We start from the raw sequence: 15,699 nt of genomic DNA on the forward strand, positions 1-15,699 counted from the left end.
CCCATAGAAAAGTTGACGGAGTAGATTTAATCAAAATTAAAAACATCTACTCTTCATAAGATTTTAGGCATAAAAGTGAGAGGACATGCTGCAGATTGCAAATCTGGCCTTCTGTTCAGCTTCTAAAAACTGCTCTTAAAGACTTTTGGGTGTATCTCTGTGGTAAAGCTCTTGCCTCCATATGTGAGGCCTTAGCTTCAGTCCTAAGCTCTGTAAACAAATAAAACCAAAAACTGTGCTCTAAAAATAAAGTTTAATCATTTTAAAAGAAAAAAAAAAGCAACAATTGATTCATCTTATCTTAAAATAGAATAGGGAGTAACAAAGTTCCTCATATATGACTGGGCTAAGTACTGCTTAAAAAAATGTTTGTTTCTTAAAAGTCCATTTCCTACTGTAGACATCCAGGGAGCCTAGCTTATGTCCCTCTTATCTCCCGAAACAAATGCGGTTTTTACAAGGAGGTGTTAACATACCTGCGCCCACATACTTGACAGCCTGCGCAGCTCTGACTGCGGCCTCGCCCAGCCTTCTTCTTACTTCTGGATTAATCCCCGGCTACGGGCGACATTCAAGACAATTTCCATTAGTGCGTGGTCTCACCATACATTTCCACCAGAATGAAACACCATTAAAATGTACATTAGATAATAATGCATATTAAGTAATGGCATTAAAAGGATAATATACAATTTGTCACTACACCACCGTTGAGTGCTTCTGCTAGTACGTCTATGAACTACAGGTATTACTCCATTCCAGTACCTATCTTTATCCTTCGCACTTTCATTACAACTTCCATAACTACGTAAAGGAAGACAAGTACTGAGCTGGAGACATGGACAGCAGAGTGTGTACTGCTCTCACAGAGAGCTACTTTGATGCCCAGCACCATTATCAGGCAGCTCAACCTGTAGGGAAACCAAAGGGAATCTGATGCCTCTTCCCCAGGCACTGTTCACAGCAATACTCCACACACAGACACCTAAATAATCTCTGCTTCAACATTATAAGCCTTACTGATGTTGTTGACATCCACTTCAAACATCTAATATATTCTGCAACAAAAAAATTCTATTTTGAATAGTGTAAGAACACTGGTTAACTAGAAACCTCAGGGCCCTGATGTAAGCCCTAAAGGAATATAACCCCAAAATAGGTAGCCCTGGCTCTGACCCTCCTAAGCAACTTGGACCAACCAAGAGATGGGAACAATATTAAGGCGAAGTTGTCAAACAGTGACTCCATTTTCTCCATAATGTAACTATTGGGTAAGAAGATGACTAAAGTACTTAAGGAAATGCTGAAACAGTGGTTAAAACAAGAGTCTTCTCTATGAAAAAACAAACAAACAAACCAAAAACTAGCCAGATAATTCCATTTCAGTCATGTAGTTAATTACAGCTTAAAACATGTGCTCTAACCTCACTGTCCAATTGCTAACTCTTAGCCAGATACTTACACCAAGGTAGACCGTCCTAGACAGTGTCTAGAAGGGACATGGCTCATCTTGCCCCAGAACAATATCCCATCCCTACCTACCCCCACCCCACATCCTCAGTTCTGCATCAAAGTCTTATCACTATGTTACTATTCGGATATTAGGGATGGAAGACATTAGCTTCATGAATCAGATGTGAAAATGTGACGGGAGAAGGTTCACATTCGAGAGAACCTCAGAAACATCCTTTCAGCTTCCTTACCGCCGGGGCCTCTTCAATGATCTTCTGATGCCGTCTCTGCACACTACAGTCCCTTTCAAACAAGTACACTGCGTTGCCGTGGTGGTCACCAAACACCTGGACTTCCACGTGCCTATTTCAAAAAGACAGACATTTCATATACTTCCTTAAAGATCAAGAGATTTCACATTTACCGTCCTAAACTGTTGTCCAAAATGACCAAGATTCCTCCATTTTCTTTGAGAAAAATATGATCTTCTGAACTCCATATTGAGGTGATAATTTAGAAACAGACACAATCTTATAAAATCTGAGTTGAAAGGTTTCCATTTGTATGATAAACACTAGCAAAACAAATTTATGTACCTGAAGTGACTGGTAGATAAGAAGAGTGAAAACACAGGAGACCCCCAAATAGGAGTTAATCACAAAGTAAAAATTATCAAAAACTGATAAATTTGTGTACAAAAATTAATTACAAACTATAGTTCATAAGAAGGCCAACATAACTTAACCAGCTTTAATAAAACAACAACAACAAAAACCTTTTAGTCAGATTTTATAAACAATGGATAACTGAAATCAAAATGTCTTATCTATAAAGGAGCTAAGAAATAAGTCAAATAAAGAAAAACATAAATCATTAGTATTTCAAGAGCATGCTAACATTAGACCATGAAAAAAAACTAAAAAGGCACTTTAACATAAGCTAGTAAAATTATGGTAAGTCATACTGAGAGCAGACATACAAAATATCTAGAAAAATGAGGCTCGCACACGCCACTGCCCAGGGCTAGTGAAGTCACGGTCTTGGAGAACAACCTACAAGCCCCACTTGCTACACTAGCATGACCCTAACACCAGTGTAGCCATCTGCCTTTACAGCCACAGACAGTGGCGTCCTCACCCTTCAGAGGAAACGTCTCTTTGCAGATGGAGACCACTACGGAAAACCTCAACCAAGCAAAAGGCAGACTTGTGGAACCCAGTCCCAGTGACTCCATCTATGGAGCACACATGCCAGCCCTGGGGAGGCACAGATAGGAGGGACCATCACGAGTTCAAGTGCTCTGCGTAATGGGCTGCAGGTCAGCACGGTAGCCAGGGCTACAGGGTGAGGCCCTGTCTCCAATAAGCAATACTTCCTGTACTGAGTCATACTCACTGGGATATCCAGAAAGGGCTCCTATGATTATCACGTAAAAGGATGCTGACCTGGATGACTTGTCCGTTTTCTTTTGAAAGGTATTACCAAAGGAAACATTTCGAACCATCTTCATTTCTGTCTTACTTCCCACTAATAAGAAGCATACGCTGTGCTCTCCTAATTACTGATCTGTTTTGAATTGATTTGATTTTTTAACTATCAAACTGCAATTAATAAATTTCATTTATTGTGTCATGCTCAGGTATAGTTCTATTATTTTTTTTAAAGATAAACTTATTTCTGTTTTATGTGTACTGGTGTTTTACCTGTATGTATGTCTATGCAGCAGACGCATGCCTGGTACCTGGCCTATAGAGGCCAGAAGAGGGCCTTGGATCCCTGGAACTGGAGTTACAGATGGTTGTGAGCTGCCATGTGGGTGTAGGGAATTAAACTCGGGTCCTCTGCAGGAGCATCAAGTGCTCTTACCTGCTGAGATATCTCTCCAGACCCCAGTTCCACCTTTTAAAAGGTGGAAAACAAAACCAAAAACAAGTCAGGGCCCTAAGAGAACATAATGTTAAGAAAAAAAAAAAAAAAGAAAAGAGTCCGTTCCGGACTTTCTTTTAAGGAAAGATCTTAGTGTTTCAACTTCAATGCTTGCAAGATAAAGCCTTTCTATCCATGGTTCACAAATGAATTGTTCTTTCCACTTGTCTAAAAGGTTTTTTTATATCTAGGACGTGGGAAAGTTTACAATAATTATCTTATTTTTAAAAAGGGAAAAAGCTGGTAATCTATGAGCCTTCTATGGAGGTATTTAAAGACACACCTCAGTGCAATGGTTTAGAATGTGAACTCTGAGGTCAAACTGCCTACCTTCAGATCCCAGCTTCACTCTATGGCCTAGTGCCTTGGTGCACAAACTGAAAGCAGGAGTACATATCTGGGGAACTTTGTTAGGCTTAGGACCATAAGACTACCTAGAATATGAAAAACAGAATCTGCCATATGGTTAGTCTAGGCCACAGGGGTCACCACCTGTTAAAATATCACACAACGATGACAGAAATCTTCATAATGGATGCTAGCTAATTAACAAGCTCCGTTTTTCTGAATCTCTCAACCAATGCGTAGAGCTCTGTAGGTACAGGGGATTCTTAGAAGAACACATTTATACTGGAAGAAAACCCTAAGCGTCACCCGTAACAAACATACTCTGGGACATCAATGTCACAGGGCCATTCTGTCTTGTACAAAGGTACTAAGACAGTTTTCATTATTTACTAATACGGAAAGACGCCTGTGGTATATCGCTGTATAACATTATAATGTTAGAAATGATTCTATCCACTTTTCTTTTGGACATATTTGTTTCTTATGTTTTCATGCATGAGTTTTCTATTAGCATTAAAAAAACTGTGTAGAAGCAAGCATACTTGACTACACGTATGTAACCCATGACCACAGAGGTTCAAGCGGGGAACTTCAAGAGCTTATACAGTGTTATAACACTATATCTTACAGCATATACATGCATTAAAACAACAAAACAAACAAAAACAGAAACAGAAACAAAAAACCAACAGTCGACCTTGGCGTGTCCACAAACTTCTCAATCAACATAGCATCATCATTAAAAGACTTCTTTGCTTCCCTCCGGGCTGATTCTAACTGCTCTTGAAATTCTTTTTCTGATCTAATGATCCTCATGCCCTAGAAAAGAAAGAGCCGAGTGACCACCACATAAACACAGACCTCTAGCCAGGTTTGGCAGGGGTAGGTACCCACAGTCTTACCTTTCCTCCTCCACCACGGACGGCTTTGATCATAACAGGATACCCGATTTTCCCAGCATGTTCTTTCAGGCACTCATCAGACTGGTCCTTGCCATGGTAGCCTTCCACAACAGGTACTCCAGCAGCAGCCATGATGGACTTGGAGGTACTTTAGAGTAGGAACACCAAGATGACCCAATTTTATGATAGCTATAAATCATAACTCTTAAAAAAAAACCCATCCCACAGGTAAAGAAAGGACTTCAGTCTGGAACGAGCATTAACACCCACACTAAATTCCTTGGTACATAGTTGCCCTTTATTTCAGGTGGTAGCCCATCCCACCATCTTTTAACCCCAGACAACTAATATATATCTAAGAATTTACAATACAATTACTTGTTTATTTTCCAAAATTCAGTGGAATTCCCCTACGTGTCAGAAGGATGACAACAAATGAGTATAATTTAAAATGCCTTTTAATGGAGCTGGCAAGATGGCTCCGTGGGTAAAGTGCTTGCTTTGCAAACCTGACTGCTTGAGTGTGGTCCTCAGAACCCATGGAAAGGTGGAACGCAAGCACGTGTACGCTTGCGTGCATGCACACAGACACACACACACACACGTAATAACAAATACGATTTAATTTCAAAAACACCTGCTGTGATAAAACAGACTGCTTCAATTTGCCTTACACTGCTTACCTCTTTATACCCATGTCTCTAATTGCAGAGGAAGGAGGACCTATAAAAATAATTCCTTCTTGTTTACACAGTTCAGCGAATTCCATGTTTTCTGAAAGAAAACCATATCCTGGATGGATGGCCTACAAGGGAGAGGAAGCACAACTACCTTACTAGCTGGCTCTCGGCTGGCGAAGCTTTGGTGCTAGCAATGCTGCCCTCATGAGACCTCTCCAGATGAGGCTGCAGAGACACCAAGGTCTCTGTCATAACCTGCTCCCAAAGCAATGTCTGGAACATTCATATTGAAGTTTTGAAGCCTGTTTTGCACCAGAAAAAAAACATGACTTTGTTTTCTTTTTTTAACATCAAACCCCTCCCATGTGCTAGGCAAATTGTCTACCACAGAGTTACACCCTCAGCCTTTATCTTTCACTGTAGTGATGAGAAACACAGTAAAAACCGACAAGGTACCAGCTTCAGCAGTGTTAAGCATGTGATCCTCACAGACATTGCTCTTCCACTGTCACTACCACCTGTCAAGATATTATCACTCTGACATAATTGCTGTGACCTGGCAACCACTACTTCCCCTTCTATTTCTATGAGTTTTCAAAGTTCATCCATGTGGCAGCTTGAACCAGAACTTCATTCATTTTAAGGCAATTTCACATTTGTTCATCCACTAATCTGTTCACAGACATGTGAGTTGTTTTTAATTTTCATCTTCTATAAATAATGTGACTGTGAATGTTGGTGTACAAGTATGAGCCCCTGCTATAAATTCTTTGATATACACCTAGCAGAGCAATGAATAGGGCAGTGAGAAGTTTCAGTGGGTAAGGTGCCCACAGAAAGCCTGATAACTTGAGCTTGATACCTGAAAGCCAAGAAAAGACAGAAGAAGAAAACAGACTCCACAAAGTTGATTTCCACATTCATAAGCTCTCAACCCCTACAACAAACACATACACATGCACACACACACAAACACACACATATGTACATACAAACATACACATATATTCACACACACACGTAAGTGAAACTTTAAAGTGGAATCAACATGTACATAAGTGAAACTTTAAAGTGGAATTAATGAATTTTATGGTGGTCTCTAGAACAACATATCTTTATAGACACATTAACTTGGGTTTTGACTTTTATACAAATCTTTTTAAGTTTTTAATAACAACTTGAAAAATGCGTAAATCAAGAAGTGACTATTATTCATTATAAATTAAATTTAAAAACATAATTAAAGCATACTTTTCCTTTTTTATTTGAAGATATGTTTTAGGTTAAGTGATAGCAATAGTTATTAAACAGCTGTTAGTACCTCTTTCTCTTTGTCAGTGTGTGGGGGGTGTGGGGGCATGTGGAGGTCAGAGGACCATTTGGAAGGGTCAGTTCTCTCCTTCCACTTAGCAGGTTCAGGAACCGAACAGGTTGACAGGTGTGGCAACAAGTGCCTTTTCCCATCCCCCCCACCCCAGAACAATCCACACTTCAACTTACAAAAAAACATTGTTCTTAGGGAAAGCAAAGGGCTGTAGCCTGGGAAGAAGCATTTGCTTATTGTTTTTGTGCAAAACTGGCCTAACTTCAAAATTTTGAGATTCCAAGGAGAACTCTATTTCCTTAATTCTAATGTATAGTTTACATTCTCCCTCTGCCAATACAGAGGGCTCAGTGAGAAGGCTGAGGAAGGAGAAGGAACAAATGCAGCTTACAGAGATAACAAATAATCACATGCAAAAACCAGCTGAAAAGAGAACTTGTCTACAAAGAAGTAATTCTGCATAAAGTATACAACATTTGCTTGCTTTGCACTGTGAAGTCTCTCAGGTCCTACCTGTGCCGCAGAGCTCTTGGCCACTTGAATGATTTTCTCCATGGAGAGGTAGCTCTGCTGGGATGGGGCAGGGCCAATGCTGTACGCTTCATCTGCCTGTTAGAGACAGCACGCCTAGTTTGCACGCGTATCGGCCATGGAGCCTTATCAGCCTCAATTACTATAAACAATACAGGGATGGGCACAACAAGGAAGTGACGGTGACGTGGAAACTGCAAGGATGTAGAAGCAGGCGCAGCCAGTTTGGAACTCAATCTCGCAGGTAAGGAGAGGCAAATCTCAATTTTTCCTAAGAAACCACATTCTAGACTCCATCACAGCATTACAATGATCTTAAATGTAATTCATGCCAAAAGTTATAATTTGAAGGCAGACACAAACTACATTAACAGAAATATGTAGCAAGAAAATCTTATAAAGTTTATATAATCACTCATAATTTGTGGATTATCCTACACTACCCCTTAAATTTTCATATGACCAAACTTCGTCATCAAAGGTTAAATCTAGGTAGGTGGGATCCACAAAAGGACACAGAGAAAGGAGAAGGTTCGGTGGCCTGAAAGGCAGCAGGGAATCTTATTTCTAACAAGAGGAAGTCATTTACTACGGTTAAAATGAAGCCATCTGAAGCTGGAACAGGAACTCCAACAGATGCATACAGTCCTTCTGCGGGCCTGAAGAGAGTCGGCAGCTGAGCTCATCCCTGCTAGAGCTCCCCTTGGCAGACAAGAACTGGCAGTAACTAGAAACACAAATGTCGAAGGAGCTGGTGTTGTTAGCTGGGAATTTACTGATGAACTAAAGGTCAGAAAGGTCAAGTGACTTGTCTAAGGTAGCTCACGCCAGTAGGTGACAACTGCTAACAACAGTGTCTCGGTCTTTTTGTCCTTTCATATCATGCATCTGGGATGAAGCAGTCCTTGATGAGATCAAGTACCTTGCCTGTTACTCAGCTATGCAACTAAACAAGCTGTTTAGTTCAACTAGTGTTACATCTTAAAAGTGAGTAGTTGGAACCTACCTACATATACCTTGTTCACAATAGCAAGCATCAACCGTCATCATAAGGAACTAAACTGAGCCAGGCAATAGTGGCACACTCCTTTAATTCCAGCACTCAGATGCAGAGGCAGGTGGATATCTCTGAGTTCGAGGACAGCCAGGGCTACAGGGAGAAACCCTGTTTCAAATAAATAAATATACAAATAAAAATTTAAAAAAATTAAAAATGCAATGTCTACAACTAAACTTAATCATTACCATGGCTGGAGAGATGGCTCAGTGGTTAAGAGCACTAGCTGCTCTTCCAGAGGACCTGGGTTTGATTCCCAGCACCGGATGGCAGATTACAGTTGTCTATGACTCTAGTCCTAGGGAATCCGACACACTCATATAGACATACACACAGGCAAAACACCAATGTACATGAAATAAAAGTAAAAGTTAAATAACTAAACTGAACACAAAAGCAAATACAAGCGATCACTAACAAGACATTGTTTCCAGCTTTTTACAACATACCATATCTACATGCATGGAATTCCTGTCAGCCTCACTGTAAACAGCCACAGACTGTACGCCCATTTTTTTGGCTGTTCGGATCACCCTGCAGGCAATTTCTCCTCTGTTTGCAATGAGGACCTTCGTAATGCTTCTTCCTGTCAAAAATCCATGAGGAGAAGACACAAATTTTATCAGGAAATAAAATATGTTATTAGTCAGGTCTTAAGGGTTTGCTTTGGTAAAACTACATACCAAAGGCTAAGATTACAATTTTATTATCAGAGAGTAGATTTCTTTTCTATTCACTAAAGTCCTCTATTAAAGAAAACTCAAATTACTCAGTAAAAGAAAAATAAAGCTTAAGAAAACATACTGTATGACATTCCTGTGGAAGGGGTTAGGACATGTATGTCATCCCCTCTATGCTGGTAGCATCTGCACTCAGTGGCTCCAGCGCATTATGTTTCTAACTCTCTACAGTCAACTTCCACTTGAAAGTCTGTCTCCTTGTCAACCTAGCATCGGAGAGTCTAAGCCAAGATCTTCTTTCCACAAATACTCTTTCCCCAGTTCCCAAACTCCTGGAAAGTTAAGATCATTATTGAGCCAGGCATGGCGGCGCACACCTGTGATCCCAGCACTCAGGGAGGCAGAGGCAGGTGGATCTCTGTGAGCTCAAGGCCCGCCTGGTCTACAAATCGAGTCCAGGACAGCCAAGGCTACACAGAAAAACCCTGTCTGAAAAAACAAACAAGCAAACAAACAATTAATTTAAGATGTTCTCCATCATTGCACATCAAAATGTACACTTAAACCCATAGCCAAACATTCAGTACAGGGAGTCTTGTGGAAGAATAAGGGAAAGAATGGAAGGACTCAGGACAGGAGCTCCACAAGAAGACTAACAGAGCCAACTAACGAGAGCCCAGAAGGGCCTGCGGAGACTGAAGCACCAACCAAGGACTGGGCATGGACTGGACATAGGCCCCCTACACAGATATAGCCAATGGGCAACTCAGTCTTCATATGGGTTCCCTAGTAAGGGAAATGGGGGCTGACACTGACTTGGACACTGTTGCCTGCTCTTCAATCATTTTCCCCTGTTGGAGCTCCCTTGCCAGGCCAGAGGAGAAGAGGATGCACTCAGTTCTGATGCCAATTGACATGCCGGAGTGGGTGGGTAGGGGAGCTCCCTTCTCTCTAAGTAGCAGGGGAGGGGTGATAGGGGAAACAGGGAGGGCAGGTGAGACTGGGAGGAAAGAGAGGGGAGGCTATGACCAGGATATAAAGTGAATAAATAAATAAATATTTTTAAAAATCACACTTAATAGCAAAAAGGATTTGACAAAAAAAGCAAAACTGGTGACATAACAGTAATAAGAAAGTTATTGTGACAATGCAGAAGTATGAAGGTTTATGAGCGCTAATTCTCTTGTGCACCAATTAAAGATTACACATTTCTTTTTCTTGGCTCACACTCTAAAGCAAAGCTAAAGTCTGCCAGTACCTGAGGTCGTTCCATACTTCATGGTTCTCTGTTTCCAAGCCCATTCCCTGTAATATAAATTCAGACAGAGTTATAATCCATCAGAATACATGAGATCAGCTACTGCTCTTTCAAAACGTACAAACAAGTCCAGACACAGTGGAAGGTTAACCTTAAGCCCATTAGCAAAGTGATTTAGTAAGACTGTGGGAAAAAAACCTATCTAGAGCCTGTGAGATTGAGTCTGGCCAGTTTCCCTTTGTGCTCATGTCTTTGAATGAGTTCCCTATCCTGTTTAATACTCAAAGCTGCTATATGGCCAGAGAGACAATTAAAAAGCTAAGACTCTTTAAAGCAGCTACCTCAGCTGTTTAAAAACCTTTGGTTGGCCCGTAGGTAACAGTAAAAACTACCCAGCATACACACAATTAGAATTGTCGTGGAGGATGACAAACTGCATTCTGATGCTTTCTGTTGTATTTTATTAAATCAAATATAATAACCAAACTACAGTTTGAAAATACAATTGAATGCAAGCTCCTGATAAAACAGCTTTGACAGTAAGCCAGAGAAATCAAGGGAAGAAAGCTGAAAAAGGAAAACAGAAATAAGAAATGTTGGCTATGGCCTAGTCCCCACCTCCTACTCTTCAACATCCACTTGCTCGGTCAGATCACTCCGCACTGGGGTTTCTAGTCTTTTTTCATTAATACCCCCTCCACGAGAAAACTTATACAGTGAGGAATACATTTTACAAGTAGATGAATTTAAGTTTTTGAGGGCCACAAACATGGTAGCCACATGCTTAACCTATAGTTCCTAGGTTGTAAGAGGCAATCTTGGGATACTTTTTGGTTTTAAAGTATACAGTTTTCCCAAGCAAAAGCACGGTTATATATAGACCGATGAGCTCAGCTCCTTCTCAAAGCACAAAGGTCATACTATACATTAGATAGTAGGTGACGGAGGCAACATACACACACCCTTTGCATGTGAGTAAGCAGCCAGCAGGACTGGTATCTCCCAAGGGTCACGTGAGGAACTGTACACACTAGCGTCCTAGGAGGCACGCTTAATCAGACGCTGTCATTCTGAAGCCGACTGGGAAGAGGGAAGACACACATCTTTGGCATGAAAGCTGGCACATGGCTTCCCCAGGAGACTGATGCTCTCTCAACTCTTTCCAATGCATCCCACCTCACATTCTTGCTCTTCAAGAAGGAAGGCTTATCTTCCCCCCCCCCATCCTTTAAAAAAAAATTTCCAGCCTAGAGCTGTAATCCTCTATCCCGACATTACGATTGCTTTATTCCATTCTTTCAGTTATTTTTGCTACCTTTTAAAACGTTTCAACAAGATGAGTAAGTTCCTGCCATGAGAGATCACAGTGATTCAGACAGCTTCTATTCTCAAGCGTAGAATGTTACGACTGGGGATTCTTTTCTTTGAGATGGTAGAGGAGTCATGGCTGGCAAAATTTTAAAAAACACTAAAATTTTCATGCTGGTAAGATTTTTAATTCTAAAAACCATCAGTAGGAATGAGAGCTGTGAGTAAGCTTTGAGAGAGAAGAGAATGAGTCTGTGATAGTACTTGGAAACCTAAGGAAAGTCACAAGGAATAAAACAGCAGTAACACTACTTTCACCATCTTTCTTATATACGGCGTCTTAGTATTCACTGAAAATCTGGGCATCGATCACTGTTTGTTGAATGGACCATAAGCTGGTTAAATTTTTATCTACGTTTTGATTTGGACAAACGAGAGGCCTGGTATCGTCTTGAAACCATCTCCCTACATACAAGCATCATCACCCTCTCCTAGGAGAAAAAAACTGAAGCTCAGATATCACTTGGTCACTCGGCCAAGGTCACAGGTGTGGTGAGCAGCTAAGCTGGGGACCCAGCCTTACGCCCGCAGCTCTTGCCCTTGGACCGGCGCGTCTCTTAGAACGCGGGAGGGTGATGGTAATGATGAAGCAACCTAAGAGCCGGGGTTTTCACTGCAGAAGTTACTGTCCCCAAAGCGTGGCGCTTCATCTCCAAAACGATCTGGGATACGAGTTAGTCATCTGCCAAACTTGAACAAGAGCGTTCGACAAAACTCCTCAGCTCTCGTTGATTTGATTTTTTTTCCAGCAATGGGAAAGCTATCCAGGAATCCTTTGCATTGCACTCGAGATGGGGGAGCTGAGCGGAAAGGGGCTTTGGAAGGCGTCCTAGCCCACGCCTCTAGCTGTGCAATCTTCGGTTACAGCAGAGTGCGGGGTGCCCAGCCCCGCGAGCTCAGAGCAGAAACCAGCCAACGTCGGCGGGACGCGGGACTAAGCGGAGAGCTGACGTGAGACCGCGTCAATCTAAACTACACGCAGACACGCAAAGGAGAGCTCGCGTGACCCCGCGCCCCGCAGCCCAGCCGCGCACGGGCCGGCAGCCTGTGCACTGATTCGCTGCCCCTACAGTCACCTTGGCTGCAGCAGCAAGATCGGGACCCGCCGCAAATGGTTCCTGTCCACCACAGCCAGCAGCGCCGCCGCCGCCATCTCCGCACAGCCCACTCGGACACTCAAAACTGCTTGCTTAACGCCTGAGAGCTTCCCTCCTTGCGCAAGCGTCTTGCCCCCTGTCGGCCACCGTAGCCCCGAAGTCTAGGTGGGCGTCTCCGCAACAGCCAATCACAGAACTGGGTGTTTCAAAGGCACCGATTGGCAGGTTGGGCGGCTTGGGCGTGGGATCTGTGCTGCATCTGGAGGGGCGGAGCCAAGTCTACATTACAAACACAGAACTTCAAACTGCACCTCTCAAGACAGGAACCTAGCATAAAGGTTCTCTGAGAGGTCTCACAGCCAAGCACTGGGTGGAGATCCTGGAGGCCTAGGGGTGTGCGGGTTAATGACGGAAGGACCTGGAGGAGACAGGGACGCCACAAGACGACCAACAGAGTCAACTAACCTAGACCCATGGGGGGCTTTGTGGAGACGAAAGCGTCAGCCGAGGACCACGCAAGGACTGGACGTGTGTAGCGATGGACAGTTTAATCTTCCTGTCCGTCCCCTAGTGATTTGAGCAGGTGCTGTCTATCACACGGACCCTGTTGACTGCTTTCTGTCGCTTCCCCCTGCCGAGCTGCCTTGCCTGGCCTCAGTGGATGAGGATGAGCTCAGTCCGGATGATGTGCTGGGGTGGGTTGGTGAAGGGTGGGGGTACTCCCCTTTTCTAAGGAGAGAGACGTGGGGGGGGGGAGAGGAAAGAGGGGGCTGCGATTGGAATGTAAAGTGAAAATATAAATTAAAACATTTTATTTTATTTGTTTTTCTTTTTTTATTTTTTTTGAATTTTATTTTTTTCTTATCAGTTACATTTTATTAACTCTGTACCCCAGCCGTGTCCCGATCCCTCATTCCCTCTCAGTCCCTCCCTCCCTCCCTCATCTCCACTGTGCCCCTTTCCAAGTCCACTGGTAGGGGGGGACCTCCTCCCCATTCATCTGATCCTGTTTTATCAGGTATCTTCAGGACTGGCTGCAAAGCTCTCCTCTGTGGCCTAATAGGACTGCTCCTCCCTTGGGGGGTGGGGAGGCCAAAGAGCCAGTCATTGAGTTCCTGTTAGAAATAGTCCTTGTTCCCCTCACTATGGGAAACCAATTGGTTACTGAGCTACCTCAGGCTACATCTGAGCAGAGGTTCTAGGTTATATCCATACATGGTCCTTGGTTGAATGTCAGTCTCAGAAAAGACCCTGTGCCGAGATATATTTGGTCCTTGTGGTGCTCCTATCCTTTCCCCATCAGACTAACTCCCCTTCTTTCTTCTGATTCCTTGTACTCTGCCAAAGGTTTGGTCATGAGTCTTTGCTTTGAAAACACTGCTAGTTAGAGTCTTTCAAATGCGCTCAGTAGACTCCTGTCATACGTTCAATGCACATCCCATCTGTCTTTCTAAACGAGGATTGATCATCTTACCCCTTGTCCGCTCTCTTGATTATCTTTTTAGGTGTATAGATTTCATTATGTTTATCATATCTTATAGGTCTATATAAGTGAGTATATACCGTGTTTGTCTTTCTCCTTCTGGGATATTTCACTCAGAATGATCTTTTCTAGATCCCACCATTTGAGGTTGTGGAGAAAGGGGAACCCTCCTCCACTGCTGGTGGGAATGTAAACCGGTACAACCACTCTGGAAATCTATCTGGCGCTTTCTAAGACAATTAGGAATAGTGCTTCCTCAAGACCCAGCTATACCACTGCTAGGTATATACCCAAAGTTTGCTCAAGTACACAAAAGGGATATTTGCTCAACCATGTTTATAGCAGCTTTATTTGTAATAGCCAGAACCTGGAAACAACCCAGATGTCCATCAACGGAGGAATGGGTATAGAAATTGTGGTATTTTTACACAATGGAATACTACTCAGCAATCAAAAAGGAGGAAATCATGAAATTAAAACATTTTAAAAGTAAACGTCCCCAGTGAATATCAGGAAAAAGGGAGACTCAAAACCGAGTGGCAGAATATCTAAAAAATAAAGACACAGTAAAAAACTATCTGTAGTTTTTTTTTTTTTTTTTATTTGATGCAGCTGGGGCAGGGCTCATATGGGGATAAAAGCATAGTAAGAGAAATATCCAACTGAAGAGTTAAAACAAATACAAAAATTACTCGGGCATAGTGGTGAATATTTGTAATCCCAGAACTTACGAGACTGAAGCAGAGGGACTGTGGTGAGTTAGGGGACTGACTAGACAGTGAGTTCCAGGACAGCCTGAGCAATACTTCCAGGCCCTCCCTCAAAAATCAAAATATGAAAAGCAAACATGAACACGGAAGGAAAACAAAGGTAAAGAAGGATAAATTAGTGGATTCATAAAACTAGTAACAAAGGACGAATAAATCCAGGAACTGAGAAAATAATCAGGAATAAGGGGGGACCAGTGGAGGCAGGAGGATCAGGAGTTCAAGATCATCCTCACCCACATAGCAAGCTTGCGTCCAGTCAGAACTATGCCAGAACCTGTCTTTAAAATGTGAGATGTTGTCTTGAAAGTTCTGAACTTTTAGGAGCTCTGGATACAAACTGGCTTCTCTATTTTCAAGAAGGTTCCTAGTTATCAGGCCCATTGGCCAGTACAAGAGAACCCATTCCACTCGAATTCATCAGTAATGAATTCCTTCCGTCAGAAAGATGATTATGGGTGGGAGGATATGTTAAATAAGTTTAAACGTCTCTCAATATAGTCATCAAGTAGTTCCAAAACCTCACTGGGAGTACTGTGACATTGGCCTTGTTTTTGTGGCTACTTTATTTTTTTTTAATTTGAATATTTATTTATTATGTATACAATGTTTTGTTTGCATGTACACCTGCCTGCCAGAAGAGGGCACCAGATTTCATTATAGATGGTTGTGAGCCACCATGTGGTTGCTGGTAATTGAACTCAAGACCTCTGGAAGAGCAGTCAGTGCTCTTAACTTCTGAGCCATCTCTCCAGCCCCATACCTTTTTTTTTTGTCTTTTTCTTTCTTTCTTTCTTTCTTTCTTTCTTTCTTTCTTTCTTTCTTT

At 42.3% G+C, this 15,699-nt stretch overlaps 2 protein-coding genes across 2 annotated transcripts in view; both read right to left on the reverse strand.

The window, feature by feature from the left end:
- The window catches only part of Mccc1 (methylcrotonyl-CoA carboxylase subunit 1), a 45,982-nt gene extending 32,672 nt beyond the window's left edge, over positions 1 to 13,310 (reverse strand). The window contains exons 1-9 of the mRNA XM_055625994.1: positions 12,603 to 13,310; positions 10,159 to 10,205; positions 8,670 to 8,806; positions 7,146 to 7,241; positions 5,312 to 5,433; positions 4,629 to 4,776; positions 4,424 to 4,545; positions 1,704 to 1,815; positions 477 to 558 (exon numbers count right to left, since the gene is read on the reverse strand). Coding sequence (XP_055481969.1) covers positions 477 to 558; positions 1,704 to 1,815; positions 4,424 to 4,545; positions 4,629 to 4,776; positions 5,312 to 5,433; positions 7,146 to 7,241; positions 8,670 to 8,806; positions 10,159 to 10,205; positions 12,603 to 12,679 — 943 coding nt within the window. The 5' untranslated portion in view covers positions 12,680 to 13,310. The remainder of the gene's footprint in view (positions 1 to 476; positions 559 to 1,703; positions 1,816 to 4,423; positions 4,546 to 4,628; positions 4,777 to 5,311; positions 5,434 to 7,145; positions 7,242 to 8,669; positions 8,807 to 10,158; positions 10,206 to 12,602) is intronic.
- LOC129690518 (ankyrin repeat domain-containing protein 26-like) overlaps positions 12,717 to 15,699 on the reverse strand; it is a 47,382-nt gene continuing 44,399 nt past the window's right edge. The window contains exon 11 of the mRNA XM_055626219.1: positions 12,717 to 12,902. Coding sequence (XP_055482194.1) covers positions 12,717 to 12,902 — 186 coding nt within the window. The remainder of the gene's footprint in view (positions 12,903 to 15,699) is intronic.

The sequence above is a fragment of the Psammomys obesus genome, unplaced genomic scaffold, assembly GCF_907164565.1.
Source record: "Psammomys obesus unplaced genomic scaffold, mPsaObe1.curated_primary_1811, whole genome shotgun sequence".
NCBI lineage: Eukaryota > Metazoa > Chordata > Mammalia > Rodentia > Muridae > Psammomys > Psammomys obesus.